This window comes from Melampsora larici-populina, assembly GCF_000204055.1.
Source record: "Melampsora larici-populina 98AG31 unplaced genomic scaffold MELLAscaffold_65, whole genome shotgun sequence".
NCBI classification, from domain to species: domain Eukaryota; kingdom Fungi; phylum Basidiomycota; class Pucciniomycetes; order Pucciniales; family Melampsoraceae; genus Melampsora; species Melampsora laricis-populina.
In genome coordinates, this window is record NW_006768829.1 from 163,655 (window position 1) to 182,982 (window position 19,328).

The following is a 19,328-nucleotide window of genomic DNA, read 5'->3' on the forward strand; positions in this document are numbered from 1 at the left end:
GCTGTGACCCATTGGGCAAGTATATATTCATCCTAATCTCATTTGAGATAGTCAAAAAATTCATAGCTGAAGTCCAAGACTCGGTTGTCAATTTAAACATGATGTTTTCTTTGTTGTGGTAAAATGGGATGGTCACTCAGTCTCTGGTCAAGTTCATCACGCACCTGATGCTGTGGAATTGTTAATTGAATTGAAATCAAGGGTTGTTTTTCTTTTCTTTCTTAGTTTTGGATTGTGTGTGCTTTATATGGTTGTTCTTCTTGAGGTCTTTCATTCTGTAGAGCTTCAAGTCCCTTTGCTTAGCTTGGATGCTCAAAAGCACATCATCAGCTTGGTTCTTCTTGAATTATGTACTCGAACCTTTCGTAGCGAGTTTCAGAGAGCGCGAGGGACTTATGTAGTTAAGTTTGGTTTTAGCTAGGTTACCGGACAGAACTTCGCTACCATAGCATGTTAGCGCATGGCTCTTCTCCCCACAATCAGTCAATCAAGGGACTTCCAACGACCGATTAATCCTTTCGAGCTCAATTTTCTCCATCACAGCGTTTGATCCGATTAGAACAAATCAGGATAGTTCCTAGGTCACGTTTAAGACCTCGTCATGCCTATTCAAAGTACTATATCGTTTGTTCCCACCAAGCCAGCTCCCGAGGAAGCCTCTAGTGGTTGTACCACCCCTGGTCGTTCCTCCCAACTTGATCGTCCAGATATGGTGTCACCAACTACTGATGATTTACGTCGACGAGCCTTGAGTGACTGGCCAATTTCCGACGTTGTGAATCCTCGTGAGAAGCGTGGCCACTCGGTAGGTTCAGATTCATCAGCCAATCAATCTGATGGTTCTGTGGCAAGAAAATCAAAAATCGCCAAAATGGAGAATTACCCATCAGGCGAAGATCTTTCTCTCCCTAATGTACGTAATCTTTGAAAAGACTTGGTTTGCTTGGTTTTGTAGTGCATCTCTGATAAGTTTTCCCCTCGGAAAATTGTATCAGGCCGTTCAAAGTTCTTCACGAGTCACAATTGATTCACCTCTAGCCGGTTCAGAGGATGATCACCAAAAAGTAAAGAAGACAAGCCGTAATCTTGATGCGAATGAAAAAGCATGTCTACTTGCGTATTATGGTGAACCGTTCTACTTGAAAACAGAAGTGAGTATTTGTAGAATTAGTTTCCTCAGGAGCCGCTGCCAGCCTTCGGTTCCAAAGTAAGAGCTGAACGTTTCTTCTGCTTGTGCTTTCTTTAAATAGGATCGTTCAAAGCCAGCACTCAACTATCCTTGTAGGTTTTGTACGGAAAGGGGAAAAGCCCATCCTGTTCGGGTCAGTTACAGTAACTTGACCGGTAACTTGAAAACCCATCGTGATGGTTATACTCAAGATGGTCGTAATCATGTAGGATGCACTGGTCGTAATCAAGCTAAGAAAGATAAAACATTGAATGTACCACCTTCTGTAGCCGAGCTCAAGGCAAAAGAGGTTGTTGAGGGGAAAAAGATTACACCCACCAATGATGGTTTTCTAACATCTACGCCTAGCTCTAAATTCAGTAATCTTACTTTCAACCAGATGACGTCTATATGGTTAGCACAAAATGCTCTTCCGTCAAACACGATTGAAGATCATTTGCTTCAAGGAATAGTTAAATATCTTCGACGTGATGCTCATCTATACGGGCGAAAATGGATGTCTGAGGAATCAGACCGACTTAACTTTTCTCTCAAAGAAAAGGTCATCTCTGATTTGAAAGTAAGATGCAATTCAAATTCAAATATACCAAAAGGAAGTCTTGACTGAAGTGTTTATAACCAAAGTCACTTGACAGCAAGATCACCCTCATCCATGATAGTTGGACCACCAAAAGCAATCGACATGGTTTCATCGGAGGCTCGGTGACTTACATTGACTCTAAATGGCAGTACCAAGTCCGACACCTTACACTGAAAGTGGTTGAATGGCATCATCACGGTCCATGGCTTGCTGAGCCTATGGCGAATGTGCTGATAAAGCACGGCCTGTTTGATAAGATAAACATCCAATCCTTTGTGTCTTTTTTGAGATTGATGATCAAATATGCGTGTACTGACAATCACCTTTTTTTTTCGAAAATACCTCCTCTGTCAGACAACCGATCCTGGTTCTAATAACTTAATCACAGCACAAGAAATGCATCACCAGTTCGTTGCTCAAAGTTCTGCAGACTACACTTGGAAACCTTCCACCATGCAGATATTTTGTTTCTGTCACAAACTTGCATGTATTGTGAATGCTGGGCTTGCCGAGCTAGGACTTAAAGAACCGTCCCCACTGCGAGTGAAGACATCAAGTCGAGGGCACTTTCCTGTTGTAGGAGAAGAACCCGAAGCTGAGCTTGAAGACTTCGGTAACTTCGCCCCTCAAGATCCCCGTGTTCCTATGGCTGTAGTAGAAGAGGAAGAAATTACGCACGATTTTCAAGAGCTTGAAGATGATGATGTAGAGTTACTAGGTCCAGAAATAGGTGATGAAGCTGAGTACGACAGGGCAGATGAAGAAGACGAAAATATTCCAACTCATGTTTTGGAACAAGATATTGGAGTTACACACCAACAGGACTCGAAGAAGTTGAATGAAGTTTTGCGCAAAGTAAGCTATCAAAGTGCTACTTACGCACCATTTTCGTTGACCGTGCTTCTTGTTCAACCAAAACGTCTAGCTTGACTTCATCGTTAAACGCATCACCCGATCCAGCCCTTGGCGGAAGGCGTTTGACCGGATTGTGAAAGAGAAAGGGCTTGAGGCTTCGGTGGGATCACTAATTGCGGGGTACGGTATTCAATGGAACAAAAAGTATCAGACTCGCCATAAAGCGTGGATGGCAAGAGAGGTAAAAAACAATTTCCCATTCATAGTATGATATCTGCCTGTTTCTAACCAAAGGCACACTCTTACATTTAACTTAGGTAATCGATCAACTTTGCTCTGAGGACCTTGCACGGGTTCGTTCCAAGAATCAAACACCGCGCCAAAACAACAAACCTCACGGTTATTTCTATGGGTATCTCATTGGTGAACTTGAGTGGGAACAGATTCGACTGTTCAACGAAGAACTCAAGGTATGCTGATCACTTCAAACATTGATCCAAATTATTTGAATTTTCTATAAAGTACTCATACCATTTCGAAAGCCTTTTGTTGATCTTAATTTGCAGATGGAAGGAGATGGACCAACCGGAGCCATGGTCATACCTCGATATGCAGAGCTTCGAAACCACTTGGAAAGCCGACTTTCACAACTCAAACCCACAGATTCTCACTACCCCATGATATCTAAGATGCTAATGCAAACTCAACAATATTTAGAAGAGGCTCTTACTTGTGAGACTTTAGTAATTGCAACAATCCTTCACCCATGTTTTCGACTCAAGTTCTTCCATAAGTTTATGGGAGGTAAAACTTCAATACATTCAATAAAGGCTTCAGAGACTCTCAATAAAGTCTACAACGACTACAAACAAAGACACTTGCAAGCCAACGCATCTGTATCAGCACTTCCAAGCAACGAAAAACAAACAGAGATGGGAATCTTTAGTATAATGTATAGTGATGATGAAGATTCAGGAGAATTAGATCACGAACTGAGCCTTACAGAATATCTTCGCAACAATTATCCTATGAAAACGCAATCTTACTCGATCAGTGAACCAAAGTCTGCTTTAAAGTGGTGGTCGGTAAGTAATATCTCTTTCTGTGCCGACCAGTGAGCATGACTGACATATAAGGAACAACCTTTGATTGAGTAGGACCACAAAGAAAAGTTTATTGTATTATCCGAAATGGCACGAGATTATTTAGCTGCAACAGCTTCCTCTTGTGCTACTGATCAAACCTTTTCCGTGGTAGCTGATGTGTGCTCGTGTAGCCAGGGCAAACTTCTTCCAAGGGAAATTGAGAGGCTAGTCTCGAGCAGGATGTGGATTCGAGAGGGAGTTGACTTGGGTGAAGGGTTTGAAAAGGTTACATCATTTATAAAGGCTTCAAACATAAAGCTCGATTAACACACACGTCCTCAAAAGTCGTTATTCCTTGCAATCACAATGTTTTTCACTACAATATTTACGCCGCGGTTTCCGCATCCGCTACAAGAAACGGGTAGCGTAGCGACTGACTGTGATACTACATGTCTGTTCAGGTTATGCAATGGCTATACGATACTAAACTATTGAGTACAAATTGAGTTCTCCAAGCCAAGCCATTCCCTTTCATTTTTTTCGAAAACTTGATCGCTGATCATTTTTGAAAGGAAAACTTGATCTAAAACCAATTATTTTGGTTTATATACTCTTCGCTGAAGTCGTCAGAGGCTCAATAAATATTGTGATGTTGTAAAAGGGAATTTGAATTTCATGCCTAATACATAAAAAATGATGGAAAACAAACCTTGAGAGTTAAAAATCAAAGAGATTAGATTTCAAACAATGATAAGCAATCCAGAAGTTCAACAATATGTATACAATACAGTGGACAGAGAGAAACCAAGGGACATGGAAATAAAACTTTTCTTATAATACAGACAATAAGAAAACTCAGAGTGAAAGACTAATTAAACACAAGAAGATCAAGAGATGATACAGCGTCCTATGATTAGTTACAATTGATGTTGAAGATGATGCGGAAGAGATAAGTGGTACACCAAACAGTTTACCATCTTTTGATGATTTGTTTGAAAAGACTGATTGAGAGTGATTGGGACTGAGAGTTTGTTCATGATTTTGAGTTTCATGTGAGGTTTTCTGGTTTGAGAGAGGATCATGAATGTTAGATTGAGGGTCAGACTATGTGGATTCACAAACAATGTCACATTGAACACATCAGTTTTGTTGACAATGAGTTGATGTTTGAATTCATATGGAAGGATACTCACATTCTTGTCATTAGAACCTTGATGGTTGGCACTGTTTGAAAAGAAAATTCAAATTAGTGAAATCCATTATTGTGAAGTCATTAAAGTTTTAAAGTGAATGAAGCAAAGATGAATATGAAGATTATTATATCTGATTCTTACCTTGAAGAGGCCTTTTGACGTGCATCGGCGACAGATTTAGTGAATTTTTGATTCCCTAGTGAGGAGAATTTGGCTTTTGACCCATCAGAAGAAGGACTGGTTAGGTTTTGATTTTTGCGAGCAAACCAAAAAAAATAAACGTTAATTAAATATCAAGTTGAGAGATGAAGTCGATGAATGAGGTCATATAAAGTCCGAAACTCACGATGAATTTTTGGTTAACGCTTCAGCAACAGCTAATCCTTCTGCTGATGGAGTCTCCTCTTTTGTTGATGGGGCTTCAGACACAAGTGTGACTGCTAATGGTGCTTTCTTTACATTTTCAATCTTGAATTGACTGAATGGTACTGCCTTGGGAGTGGTAGCTGAAGCTGAGAATTTATGAATCCATCATAATTGAGATCTTGAATTTATTTGGTAGCACGAAGAGTTGTGACACTCACTTTGAGAATCTGACTTTGCTTGTAATACACCTAAATCTGCCGCTGTAGCACGATTCACGATGTCGTGACTTAGCAAACCCTCAGCAAATTCAGCTACTGGTGCATCAACAGGTTTGGCAACTGGTACATCAACAGGTTTAGCAGCTGGTACATCAACGGGTGCAGCAGTTGGTGCTTCCATTGAATCTGTTTTGATATCTAAACCTGAAGGCGAGAATAAAGGGATTCGGATGGTTAGGTGAGGCAAAGATATTTTCTAGTAAGAAAGAACAAACCTGTAGTCCCTTTCCCTAAGAACGGCTGAGCTGGTGGTTTAGAGTCCTGAGGCTTGTCTTTTGGTGGTGTTGCGCCCTGACAGGTTTTGGAGCTATGCCCATCCGGGTTGTTGACATTGATATCTGAATTCAATTTCGAAAGAGGTGAGCAACACAGCAAAGGCGAACCAAGTCTGAAAAATGGTTATAACGACTCAACTCGTCGAATAGATGGAATAGAAAATGTTGGAATTGATTCGATCCAGCTGTGGGGGTATATTTCATTAATACTGAGCTCCACAAGATGAGAGCGAGAAGACCACAAGTAGACCAACCTCATGATATGTGACCTTAAGAAGATTATAACAGACCAATATATGTCACTCATTTCGTATTTAAGCTGACAAGGAATGTGAACACACGAGTCTGAACTTACTTGATAGGTGCCTGAAGGTGTACACTATTCAAAGATGGAGAAGCAAGTTCAAACCATGAGTATTGATGATAATATCGATATAATTGAGATTACCTACTGATGGCAATTGGAAATCATAGTGCTTGACACTGCTACCCCTCTCTAGTTCCAGAAGATTCAGATTTTCAAATATCGTCATGTTCAAATCGGCATTGATCAAGAAGACACTAAGGCTCAGGATTGTGGTCGCCTGTTGGTTTCCTGGCTCTAGGCTTGCTGGTGGTAATTTACCATTGCCACTTACTTCTAAGGAAAACTGAAGGTTTTGGCCGGCTATGAAATCAAATAATTTAGGTTAGTGAGGCGTTGGAGAATTGGATTATAATGTATGACGATCTAATCTAAAGAATTAACCATACCATCGATGTTTTGATCGGGTTGAGGTCCATTGATGATTGATAAAGCTGGGGTAAAATATTGGAAATCGATAAATTGAGACTGGCAGAGATTGATCTTCAAGACTAGGTATGTTAAAGCAAACTGAATGAAATATTTTGATAACCTGAAAGAAACGGACATAGCTTCAAACTTAAGCAAAGAATAAAGAGTGAAGGAACCTTTGAAGAGCCATTCATGAACGACCGGCGTTTCAAGGTTAAAGGCTCAATCAAGTAGGGATAGATTGAATTGCACTAGTGGAGTCCTGAACTTGCTGGAATACATCAAGAGAGAAAGATTAACAAGGGGATACCGTGAGGACTTGATCTAAAAGAATCACGTCGAGCTGGCTGCGAGGTAAATCAACTTGATGTGGGGGTAAGAGCCTTGATGAAAGCTGAGAGGATCCCCTATGATATCAATTAAGTGTCGTCGAAGGCAATGTTTATCCAAGTCATGAAACCTGCCTTCGACTTGGGCAACATCATTTTGTTTGATGGCAAAGATGGGAACGGTATCCAATTACATTTGTTGTAAAGGGATACGAAAATCGATTGTACAAGCTCCATAGCATCCCTCGGATGCTCAAAGAGGGATGAATGAATGACAACTTCTGAACCTACCTCACCCCGCACATGGGAGTCATTTTGGCCAACCGGCTGACTCTGTCACTTCCGTTCCACTTGAACAAAATTCAAGCGATGCTGAGAATGTTTTGAGTGAACGATTCACGTCTATGCATCTGAGTACCCTATCGACCTTTTTCTCCTGTTTCATGTTCCCCTATGACATTGAGAGGATAGAATAATGCCATTGAGGTCACCACGGCCCTTACCTTAACAAAGCCCTCTCTGCGCGTCCGCGCCCTCGCATCTTGTTAAGCTAACCCCGGCTCAAGAGAGCGCATTATTTGATGGAATCGTAGATTTTTACAAACATTTATCTGCAGGCGTAAATGTTCGCAAAGTGTTTGTCCGTAAAATTGAATATTCCTGGAGCAATCTTTAATTTTGCCGCCTTTCGACTGTTTCGAAAGCGCGCAAGAAAAACCAATGCAAAAAGTTATTCGCAAAAATAATTTACAGTTGCCGAATTATTGAATTTTACGTTCATCTTTTTCCGACCTTAATCCTCCGTAAAGAACCGGGGCCCGTAAAAAACAGAGCATGTAAAACTATCTTGTTGGCAGAATTGTGACTTTTACAGCCGATACTTCCAGTCTTCTTACATGAAACTAAAACCAAAACAAATGACACTTACACCTGTGGAGAACAGGTAGCTAGCTTTGTTAATAAAGCTAACACGCTGATCAAAAGAAACAAAACAATCTGATGGAAGAAGATTGTTTGAGGACAAAATAAGTTTGAGTTCGATGAAGAGAGAAAGGTACAAAGAGAGCAATTGAAAGACCCTAATAGTAATTACAAACTCAAACTTATGACATCATTACAGTATTACACAGGTGAATGATGTAAGCAAAAAGAGAAAGTATATGCGCATGAAAGAAGAGACACGTTCTGATATCTCAATCTCAATTTTTTTGTCTCGTACATCCGCCAGTTTTTGCCCCCAAAACTCCCTTTTTTCGTCGGGAACCTCACCAGGTGGATTTCTGGGTCCTCAACGAGCGTAAAGATAGGCAGCCTTTGGGCCGTCGGTCAAGGCTGCCCGCCGGTCGGCCAGTCGGCCATACCACTCCATGGTCTATTGTGGATAGTTGCGAGAGTCAGAAAACTGGTCAGATGACGGATTCGTTCACCCAAACTCTTCCAAACTTAAACTCAACAAAGTCCCTCGCTGCGTCTCGCACGCTTCGAGCGCAGTGAGGGACTTATGACAAACTCGTAACTTTTTGCCTGTGAGGGGAACCAGTTTTTGCAGGAGAAATTTGCCTTCCTTATAAAACTTTTTCCCCTATTTGTGAAAAATCGAGATGCAAAGAAATGAAATTTTCGCCTCTCTGAGGCGAATCGATTGATCAAACAAAATCCCGAGGAAGCCGAGGAATCCTCCTCTACTGGCTTCTGAAGCTCGAAGTTTTTGATGAAATTGCCTCGTATTCGTATGTATAAACCACTCTCGAGGGTCAAATACAGGTCAAAACACTCGAAAACACTCCAAAATGCTGAACTTCAGAAGGAATCTGAAAGGACATTCCTCGGCTTCCTCGGCATTTTTTTGGATCAATTGATGCAACTCATAGAGGCGAACATTTAGTTTCTTTGCATCTCAATTTTTCACAAATAGGGGAAAAAGCTTTATAAGGAAGGCAAATTTCTCCTGCAAAAACTGGTTCCCCTCACAGGCAAAAAGTTACGAGTTTGTCATAAGTCCCTCGCTGCGCTCGAAGCGTGCGAGACGCAGCGAGGGACTTTGTTGAGTTTATTCCAAACTGCTCATCTACGGATCATGTGAAAAGCGCGCTGGCACATTAGCTTATCGAACATCAAGCACAAACACGGAGCCACTGATCACACGCTTTTTAGCAAAAAGAAGTGTCAATTATGTAAGTCGGAGCAAACAGGATACATGGATAAACTTATCCAAGGACTTAGCTTAACTAAGCCCCTCGCGCGGCCGCGTCCGCGCCCTCGAAAGAGGGGCTTATGACTAAAACGGGTTTTTTGGCTGTGTGACTCCATGTTTTAAGTACCCTTATGTTGTTTTTCTCGTCTCTGCTCTTCCCATTTTCTTAAATTTTTCAGACCTTCCAGTATGTTATTCCTCATCAAGTTGTACATAACACAGTACCATTTACTTTGGTTTAGATGAAGCAGAAGTGCTTTGAAATCGTGATGTAAGATTGGTAATTAAGCGGCTTTTGAATTTCATTCGAGGGAAATCCAGCTGGCTTAGGTGGTCTTAGGGCATTTACAACACGGCGTAAGGCCTGTTTTTCGCATCCTCAGCACAGCTCTCAAGCCATGCAGGGGTGTCTGTTGCTCATGAAAAGTATATCACAATATGTACAATTTGACAAAGAACAACATACTCAAAGGTCTGAAAAATTGTTGAAAATTGGAAGAGCAGAGACGAGAAAAACAACATAAGGGTACTTAAAACATGGAGTCACACAGCCAAAAAACCCGTTTTAGTCATAAGCCCCTCTTTCGAGGGCGCGGACGCGGCCGCGCGAGGGGCTTAGTTAAGCTAATCCAAGGACCAAGTCCCACACTGCTTCTCGAATCTCGCCTCGAAGTGTGTGGGACTTGGATAAGTTTAATACATATGACATAATATGTATGCATAATGTAGGAGGCCCTCGAAGGTTGGAGCTAGTCCAAGAGAAGAAGCCGACATCCAAGTAGGATTTATGAATCCGATGTACAATTGGCAGTGCTATGTAGAGCATAGAGAGCATGTAGCGTATTACATAAGAAGCTCGGATTGGTTGAGTTTCATGCTCTGATGGCCGCCAGCGAGTCACTAGCGCTAGCGAGGAGAAGTGACTCGTTGCAATCAAATCTAATTTATTCTTGCGGACCCCTTCGAATTGACAATGATGCAATTCCATTTCATTTCCTTCTCACTTGACAAATTCCCACTCGCTCGTCCGAGAGGGAATTTGGACGAGGGACTTCGTTAAGTTCTACTTCTTTGTGCGATTAAGTTACTTAGCTTCATCTCAGAGTTTTCTTTATGTAACGTGGAGGCCATTTGATTATTATATGTAGAGGTATGCTCTCGAGGTATGAAAGTGGAGATTCAATGAATAGTATTTTAATGTAAGATTGAGATCCTGACGTACGAGATACCGTCTCTCCATACACCAACTACACCAAGTCAAATGATGACATCAAGTCTCTCATGTTCTCTAACTTCCTAACGCTCATCCAAACATTCGGACTTTGGATTGGGTGGGATTCTTTTACGGAGCTCTCTTCTTCTTTAAGAGTCAAGACCCTCTTGAGGAATCTCGACTTCCCGATTTGGACGCATTCATACACGCAGTTGTGTACCATTTCAATTTGTCATCAGCATATCATAAAGTCCACAATCCACATTTCCTCTGTACCCTGAGTGTCAATAAAGACTCGGCCTTTTGCATAGACCCTGAGCTGCTTCATCACCACGACATTCGCAAATACAACGCTTGCTACAAATCACATCGGCATAGGAGCCCGTCCCTCAATTTGGCGACTCATTGGTAAGGTTTTCCGTTTGCACAGTCCTCAACTGGATGATAAAATCTCTTGCACTTTGTCTGCTCTCTATTTCTTAAATATATATAGTAGTCCAGTCAATTCGTCTTCACAAAGCCCCATCAGACAATCCCTATACCAATACTTTCATTTATATATAGCTTACTTACCTTCATTTTTATATTTTTCGTGTCAGTCTACCATTTAAAAACATAATCACCAAACCACCACATACCAGCCCTCTAACTATCACTCCGGTCACCTGCCCGTGAAGGACAATCTACCAATCTCCTAACCTTCGTTGTATCAAATTAATACCCAAAATCAGTTCCCCCTTTGTCTCCAGTAAAATAAAGAATTACTATACTACATCTGTCTCGCTATCTACGTTTTAAAGAGGAAATCACATACTAAGAAACCCAGAATGCCATCCGAGAAAGGCATAAATCTTGACGCGTTTTTGCTTCAACTGAAACGTACGTTCATACCTCCTTTTGGATCATATATTTCCAGCTCCAGCTCACTATCATCAATACGTATATACAAAAAACAGGCGATGTTGTTGCAGCTTGCATCGAGTTCCTTGGTAAGCTTCAAATTTGTCTTCTCATCTCTTCACTAAAATCAGGTTTCTAACATGATATTTGTTTCAGGAACTATGCTTTTCTTGTTGATGGGCTTAGGGGGAATCCAAGCTGCTGCCGTGTCCAATCAAGCATCTCTCAAGGCAGCTGCAACAAACACTGGAACTGCAGTTAACACTGTCGCCAGTATTGAACAACTTTTATATATTTCCACAAGGTTTGTTATCATTTTTGTTGCATTGTGAAAAAATCAAATTGCTAATATGATGTTGCATCATTAATCAGTATGGGATTGTCTTTGTTGGCTGCTGCCTGGACTTTCTTTCGAGTCAGTGGAAGTGTTTTCAACCCTAATGTCGCCATTGCATTACTTCTGACCGGCGCTCTGAAACCAATGTAAGTCATCGCTAGTCTCAGTCTGTCTAAACCGATAAAGTCTCACCGTTTGCTTCACGATTCAGGCGATTTGTCCTGTATGTAATCGCTGAGGTATGTTCCTTGGATTCCATGTCCCTGCCTCTGGCGAGACAGTTAATGATGATGGTGTTCTGCCACAGATTTTGGGTGCAATCGCAGCTTCCGCTCTATTACACGCTTGTCTACCTGGACCTCTTGCCGTGGGATGTGCGCTAGGTGTCCATACTACACCTTTTCAAGGATTCCTCATTGAGGCCTTTCTTACGTGCACGCTCACATTGACTGTACTACTTGGTAAGTCATCATGACATCTTTTTCAAAGCCTTTGATCTCAATTTAACATGCTGTGTCTTTCAAAGTCGCCGTCGAAAAGCATAGGTCAACTCCATTTGCACCTGTAGCTATTGGCTTGGTTCTCTTTGCTTCTCACTTGCTTGGAGTCGTCTTCACCGGAGCCGCTGTAAGTAGAGACTTACATTCACTCCTTCATATCGCACACACTAATTTGAATTCCTTCAGATGAACTCCGCTCGTGCCTTTGGACCTTCTGTGGTACGCGCCAATATACGCTTCATAAATTTCACCGCACGAAACTGACATCTTGCTTTGCACCTTGCTTTGACACATTTCAGATTACTGGTTTTAACAAAGAACATTGGAGTATGTGTCACCGGAGTCTTCAATCAACCGCACCTGTTTCTAACCATTCCCTGCTTTGGTTTGATCTATAGTTTACTGGATCGGCCCATCCGTTGGTGCAGTCCTCGCGACTATGATCTATGTTTTGTAAGCGTTACATTTTGTACTTGAGAACGAGTAGTAGCTAACCGCTTATGGCTTTCAATCCACATCACTTCTCATAGCTTAAAGAGTGTGGACTACTATGCATTAACACCCAAGCAAGATTCAGATGACATCGACGATTCTCCCGATCTCGGTGGGATTGAGGTCAAGATGCGCCGTCGACACCACGGCCTCGATGAATCTACTCGAAGTAGAGAGAAGGAAGAAGAGCCAGCTCACAGAGCTCCTCAAAACCCTCTGCATCCATCTTTTGAAGTCTACCGAGCACAACCAGCCGAATCCGTTCACCCTCTTCCCTATGGGCAAGGTCCTATGAGCCCCACAATTTATGCTCCTAGTCATGTAGGTGTTCCAGTCATGCGTCAACCCGTCCCACCATTCAAAAACCTAGGAGCTTTGATCGCCATGCCAGGTGGTATGGCAATGGGTATGGGTGGGGCAGGAGCGAGAGAAGCGCTGGTCAGATCTTCTTCACCTCCCCCTCAAACTACGGAAGAGCATGATCTCGAACAAGGTTCCGAGGAAAGGCCAATGTCCCCCATTAATAGCCCGACCACAACTCGTTACATTTGATGATGATTTCTTTCTACATCCTAGGACATTTGTCATTCATTTGCATGGCATATTGTTTAAACGAGAGAAAACACATCGAGTTTTCAAAAAAAAAAACCTCGACTTTTTTGCATTTATCTTATCTTCTGAAGTTGATTGTATCCCTCAATCTCAACAGTTATGATCCTCATGTTGTACGGCTACCATCTTTTCAACTATTTACGTTTTGACGAAATCATGTGAATTATAATTCATGCTTTGCTTCTTGGCCTGTTAACACATCAGTATGCAAAGCTTTCATAAGCCCGACCACTTTTTTCTATACATTTGTGAATATTTTGTGTGGCCTTGTAATGAATCATTGGAAATAAAGTCTTTTTTACTGCCGAGATTGACGATTCACCGTCGACAAATTGAAACCTCAATACGCCTGATATTGTGCCACTTCATAGACTTTGCCAATCAAGAGTATTGATCAATTGAGACTTTTAACGTCCAGTACTAGTCTCGATATCATTGTAAGACTTCAAAGGATCTTCCTGCCGAGCCGCATCTAAGAGAGGCTTAAGTTGTCGACTTTCAATGGCTTTCTAAATCTCCAGGAAAGGTCATAAAACATAAATTTTGAAAAGATTCAGGACAAATTAAAGAAAGAGAGAATCAGATAAAGAGAAACAGATTCTAACATTTAAGCAAGTCTGATAAGCTGTCCATTGTTGACCACACTCGATTTCATACTCTCGTTTCATCTTAAGCATTCCTTCTTCACGTCCGTTAGTTTTGGGTACTTGATTAGATAGTTGAAGATATCTTTCAAACCATCGATTGAAGCAACCATCGTAAGATTTTTTTAGTGGTGTACATTCTGGTTCTAGAGAATCCATGAGAGTATCGATCTTGAGTGGATAATTTGTTTTGGATGAACTCATTCGAGATCGTCTCACTCATGCCAAATTTCATTACCCGATCCTATGGTACCCGACTTGGTCTCGGGGCCAACATAGACGACAGTCGGAATTGGCCCGTTCAGTTTATCGTTGTGTGATGGGTATTTTAACGGATTGGTCACTGGTGAGCTTCTTGTGATTTCTCTGACTTAAGCATTCTTGTACATATCTGAAGTTTGTATCACAGTCCAAATGTTGAGATGTCCTTTGCAAAAACAACCATCTCTTTCTTCAGACAGGTTTGCTTGAACCAGTGCCAAATATGTGATGTCTTAGCTAAAAGTAAAACTTGAACCTGATTCTAGGAATTTTGGTGAACTGCCTTGACACTTGCAGGTCTGAAATCTTTGATGGGGCTATTATATGCTAATCTTTTGAATACTTTCAATAGTCTTGACTTTTGTTTTCCCTGGTGGGAATACTTTGATGGGAATGCTTTGATCATTTGTTGAGAGCACCCAAAGTCTTCAAGATCTTTCAGAAGATGTCATGTTAAATTCACTGGAAGAAACAGAGCCAAACCTTTCTTGTGCGAATCATGATCAAATCATGCGCCAAACTTCTCATGCTCTGATTACTACCAATTCTACCCTAATATATACATCATATCATTTTTTGGTACCGACAAGTTTAAATGTAATGGTAGAATTTAAACATTTGTTTGTGATAAATTGATATTCTTTACTTGACCCAACCTTTCTGCATAAATGAATTTACCAAACTGATGATCCATTGTTTCTATAGATACCCACAAATCCCCAAGATATTTACCAAAGTAACATGCATTAGATTATAGATTACAACTTAATAATCTTGTATAAACGACACAGCACAATTCCTAGATACAAATTTTATGACTTGTTGAAACCAAAGATTCACAAAAATATAATGAGGTAAGAAATCATATACGTATGCAAAACCAAATGCTAAATCAATGAGATGAACTATAACTCTTCAGACCAACAACCCAGGAATAAATATTACCCGATCCTACAAATGTCCTTTCTAAAACGATGTCAATAGGTAAAGAAGAAGAATCTAACTAAAAGGTACTTTAATCAGTAGAAGTTCGAAGTTCAACCAATATGTTAATCGAGAAGATAACCAAATAACTAAAGATCAAAGTAAAACCCCATCTTCGATCGATTCGAAACCCATTTAATGGCACAAAGATCAAAGTAGCCGAAAGAATAAACAGTAATCCGATAGCGCTAACGATAAGTGTAAGTGGAAAATCAATGACATAAGGACCTTGACTTTCACTAATTCCGATTAAATAGGTTGAAGAGAGTCCAACTCCAAGAAGAAGATTGAGTAATGGGCTGAAAGTGACCACAAAAAGAAGTTGTTCAGATTAGATGGATATCAAGGTTTCAGTGAGAAGTATGCTGACCTTCCATAGCAAGCTGAGATTGCCATCACCTGAAATCCCATGCGACCCACTAAACATCGAGAACAATCGCGATTAGTAGCTCTTCATTGTCAAGGAACCAATTATTGATTCGATTAGATCAGATACATACTCGTTAAATTTGAAATTAAGTCAGTCAAAGAGTTTCCAATAGCAAAAATCGTAAGACCGACAATAGCATTTGATAAGCCCAAAATTTTACCGATACATTCTAGCACTCCTGGAAATAGAGATTGGGTCAGTGTGAAGCAATATCTCGATGGAAGTATCCATTATTGACTGACCTACAACTTCATTGATGATAGTAGAGATCCAAGCGATCGAGACCGCAAATCCCACCATTGCCAAGCACATATACATTCCACGCCATCTATCACCTATCAGCCCAAACAAAGTCCCGCTCAGCAAACCAATAATACCGGCACCTCCCATATAAATTTGATAGTCTTTTTCCGTTTGATTTTCTGGCCAAAATACAATCACACAAAATATAGGTGCAATGATCACCTGAACCACTCTCAAGAATTTCATAATTTGTTCTTCTCCTAATTTCACGTCTTCCATAAGTTCCTCTGTGCTACGTCTTGATTTGATACTATCAGCTGTTGTGATTTGGATACGCGGAACCTGTCCAACTCTATTCTCTTCGTCTCCTAGCTCGCCTATCGCACCTTCACCTATCATGCTAATTTGCACATCTTCATTTGCTTCGGTTTGATCTGTACGTACCACTGGTAAAGTCAAGTTAAAAAGAATTACAGCCGGTAAGGAAGAGACTCCGACTATCTTGGCTAATAGACTTTTTTCCCAAAAATTTTCTGTCATTGGAAACATGATCTTGAATATTCTTCGAGTAATTGTTTTCATACGAATTTCACTTTGAGAGGCTCTTGGTAGTTCAGAGTCAAAAGAGTTACTTCTCATGACGTCTTGTTTTACAATTGGTGCACCCAAGGCTGGATCAGTCTCGTTTGTGATTTGACTCCTTGTCGGAGAAGTCAAGTGATCCAAGGTCGCGTTACATGAGATATCGGAGTGAGCGGAAGATGGTTCAGGATTCGTGGCTTCCCTCCTTGTGTTCGGTAGCGAGCGTTGTGAAGGACAAGACTGGTTCAAGCTGTAATTGAAAAAATCGATAGGTGTGCTATGTGAAGGACAATCTGTAGGACTTGAAGGGGTCGAGTGAATAGATCGAGATATAGCCACTCGATCAAAATCCATTTCTCCAAGCGAACGACTACCACGCCGTCTTGGAAGAAATCCAGTGTCGGGTTGAGAAGGTATCTTTTTCAACTCGCTGAGCATCTCGTGGTATTCGATAGCACTCAAAAAGCTAGGTCGATGGACTGGTGGACGAATGGTAAATTGTTGAGATGATCTTGTGCCTACGTGACAAGGCATGACCTCTAAATCTTGATGAGGTTCACACTTCAATGGTCGACTTGAGGAACACCGTAGAGCCTTCGAACCATCACTTGTCGACTCCAATGATAGATGTAGATGAGCTACATCACCAACTTGATCTTTCGGTCCGGCGGGATCTCGGAGCTGACCGTTCACCTCTTCCAATGGAGTCTGAGAGGAACTGGTTGGGTGGATATCTTGACTAGCTGAGGTTTTTATAAATAAAGCCAAACCAAAGAACTCAGAAAAAATCACTTTACACATGAATAAAGCACTCACCAGCCAATTGAACTGAGAGGCCATTGTCTTCCCTAACTTTCTTGCTATCGAGGGTGTCATTGGGATTGATAGAAAATACGAACCTATCAGAAGAGCAAATCTCTTGACCAGTCTGGCAGCTTCCAATCACAACAACAACAACGTATATGAGATACAGAAGTATCAATCCAGATGCTTCCCAAAGGTGGATTATCCCATCCATCATGATGAAGAGGCTATAGCCTGCTGCTACCCCCAAGAACGAAACATCGCGTAGAAAACTTCGAGCAGGGACCTGGAAAGGTCGAATAAAAGGTATAGAGCCTGCCACTATAGTTACAATGAAGAGAGTAGCTCCCAATAACTCTCCCAGAGCTAATGATCCTGTACCAGCCCTCATAGCGGTGAAAGTTGAAAACACATCGGGAGAGCCATTGCCGAACCCAAGAAATGCTATCAAAAGGTGAGACTCAAAGTAAGCACATATTCAATGTAATCAGATCAACAGGATGGGAGATGTTATGAATGACTAACTAACGCCAGCCACACTCTCACTCAAGCCTAGCCCACTGGCAATGGTAGACAGATTATGACAAAAGTAGTCCCCTGCTACGATAGACCCACAGCCAAAAAGGATCAATAACCAGATCAAAAGTCCGACCAATCCAAAAAGTTTAAGTGGATCAGGGATCCGATTGTAGATTGAAAGGTAAGCGATCCGGCCAGGTACATGACCATGTATATCATGATCAATATCGAGATAGCTGTTGGTGGTTACTGATTGTTGAAAGAAGATAGAATATGAAGGTGTGTAAGACGAGTGGAGGCGGTGGATCCCGTAGAGGAAAAGGGCTAGGGTGACAATCGACACTGCCACGAATGAAGTTGTTGAGGCCCTCAACTGAGCCATGTATAATTGCCGGGGTATCAAAAGCTACTGGGTTGACGAAGCTGAGCCGAGCCGAGCCGTGTATGATGAGCGGTACCGTTCGATCACCGCTGGTGTGAATCTTGAGTGATCGTAACGATGAATTGGATATATGTATAGCCAAGAGCGGACTCCCAGAGAGTAAAATGAGGTTTACTTTACATGCAATCAATGTTTCTAAAAACCTATCGATAGGTGAGAAGGCATCCAAAGTTCTATGATGGAAACTAAAAGGGGCAAATCAGAATAGCAGAATTATGAGTAAATCAAAGGTTTAGATTGATTTACAATGCAAGAGCCAGATGGGCTTGATCGATGAGAGAAGTATGGACGAGGTTGTTTGTTTTTTAAACTCCTAAGCTAATCGAAGATCAGTTTAGAGAAGAGGAGACTAAAGTGCAAGTTTTAGGGAAGGTGGAGGTCAAGAAAGAGAATCAGATTTGAAACGCCCAGTGGCTATGACTGATGAGATTGGACCTTGGTTTTTAGTTCACCCTTCTGCTTATAACATGTCACCCTTTGAACCGAAAGCTACCGAAAGCGATGACGAATGATGTAAGAAACTGATCATAACTCTATCGCTTTCCAATGATTTCAATTTTCACTAAGAAGGGTGTATATTTGGTGTCACTGGGTGTGAGGTCTTTCATTCCACTCCTTGTATTGATTCCGCTCAAGATAACTCAATCTTCAAAAGATTGATCAAATTTGCCCGCAAACCTCCAGCAAATTGGCGGGGACTCTGACCTGTGACTGTGAATAACTATGATCATCCACCAATCACTTCACCTTCACTTCACATGCTAACAACGAACCAAACAACAACCTGCTCAAATTTCAACAGTTGACTGATCTCTTCCCTTGCATGCCCTGGGCCTGCGTCCATCAAGCCTTTCATTTAAGGAAAGCTTAAATTGGATTAACCAGTTTTACCCCTTTTTGAAACAGCCTCCTTGGGAAACCTAGAGTGTACCGTGAACAATCTGGAAATATTCTAGAAAAAAACTATGGCATCCTGGTGACATTTATCAGACATAAACAACCCCATCCAGGATCTTAAATAATATTAAGTTGGCCCTCATCACATGTGTGATGTCATACCTTTGTTCAGTTCCATGCCAATTGCAAACCCAAATCCCACAATTTAAAGAATTTGAAGAATTTAACCTGTGAGCCTGAACAATGAGCTATATTTATTTGTCTAATGAAGACCTGGATTTTGACGGCTCTTAATTAGAACTGAAGCTTATTTCTCAAATTGGACACTTCCTAAGTGACAGACTTGATC

At 41.3% G+C, this 19,328-nt stretch overlaps 5 protein-coding genes across 5 annotated transcripts; 2 read left to right on the forward strand and 3 right to left on the reverse strand.

Annotated features, from left to right (window-relative positions):
• Positions 1-601: 601 nt before the first annotated feature.
• MELLADRAFT_112381 (uncharacterized protein) lies at positions 602-1,211 on the forward strand (the record flags this gene model as incomplete). The annotated part of the gene is made up of 2 exons (XM_007416869.1): positions 602-913; positions 996-1,211. 2 exons carry the CDS (start codon positions 602-604, stop codon positions 1,209-1,211), a joined length of 528 nt encoding a protein of 175 aa, XP_007416931.1.
• Positions 1,212-4,564: 3,353 nt separating this feature from the next.
• On the reverse strand, positions 4,565-7,239 carry MELLADRAFT_112382 (uncharacterized protein; the record flags this gene model as incomplete). The annotated part of the gene is made up of 11 exons (XM_007416892.1): positions 4,565-4,813; positions 4,903-4,933; positions 5,044-5,139; positions 5,249-5,414; positions 5,487-5,690; positions 5,762-5,934; positions 6,076-6,140; positions 6,177-6,200; positions 6,274-6,488; positions 6,575-6,717; positions 7,217-7,239. 11 exons carry the CDS (start codon positions 7,237-7,239, stop codon positions 4,565-4,567), a joined length of 1,389 nt encoding a protein of 462 aa, XP_007416954.1.
• A 3,920-nt stretch (positions 7,240-11,159) lies between these two features.
• Positions 11,160-13,479, forward strand: MELLADRAFT_79395 (uncharacterized protein; the record flags this gene model as incomplete). Its single annotated transcript, XM_007416850.1, has 11 exons — positions 11,160-11,211; positions 11,289-11,321; positions 11,389-11,536; positions 11,605-11,715; positions 11,781-11,808; positions 11,877-12,030; positions 12,096-12,196; positions 12,256-12,288; positions 12,369-12,396; positions 12,468-12,522; positions 12,600-13,479. The coding sequence occupies 11 exons, from the start codon at positions 11,160-11,162 to the stop codon at positions 13,111-13,113; spliced, it is 1,257 nt and encodes a 418-aa protein (XP_007416912.1).
• Positions 13,480-13,580: 101 nt separating this feature from the next.
• Positions 13,581-13,976, reverse strand: MELLADRAFT_40100 (uncharacterized protein; the record flags this gene model as incomplete). The annotated part of the gene is made up of 3 exons (XM_007416829.1): positions 13,581-13,682; positions 13,779-13,829; positions 13,881-13,976. The coding sequence occupies 3 exons, from the start codon at positions 13,974-13,976 to the stop codon at positions 13,581-13,583; spliced, it is 249 nt and encodes an 82-aa protein (XP_007416891.1).
• A 1,117-nt stretch (positions 13,977-15,093) lies between these two features.
• MELLADRAFT_94077 (uncharacterized protein) lies at positions 15,094-18,611 on the reverse strand (the record flags this gene model as incomplete). Its single annotated transcript, XM_007416858.1, has 7 exons — positions 15,094-15,361; positions 15,433-15,481; positions 15,563-15,670; positions 15,735-16,878; positions 18,198-18,267; positions 18,329-18,347; positions 18,557-18,611. 7 exons carry the CDS (start codon positions 18,609-18,611, stop codon positions 15,094-15,096), a joined length of 1,713 nt encoding a protein of 570 aa, XP_007416920.1.
• Between the last annotated feature and the right edge of the window lie 717 nt (positions 18,612-19,328).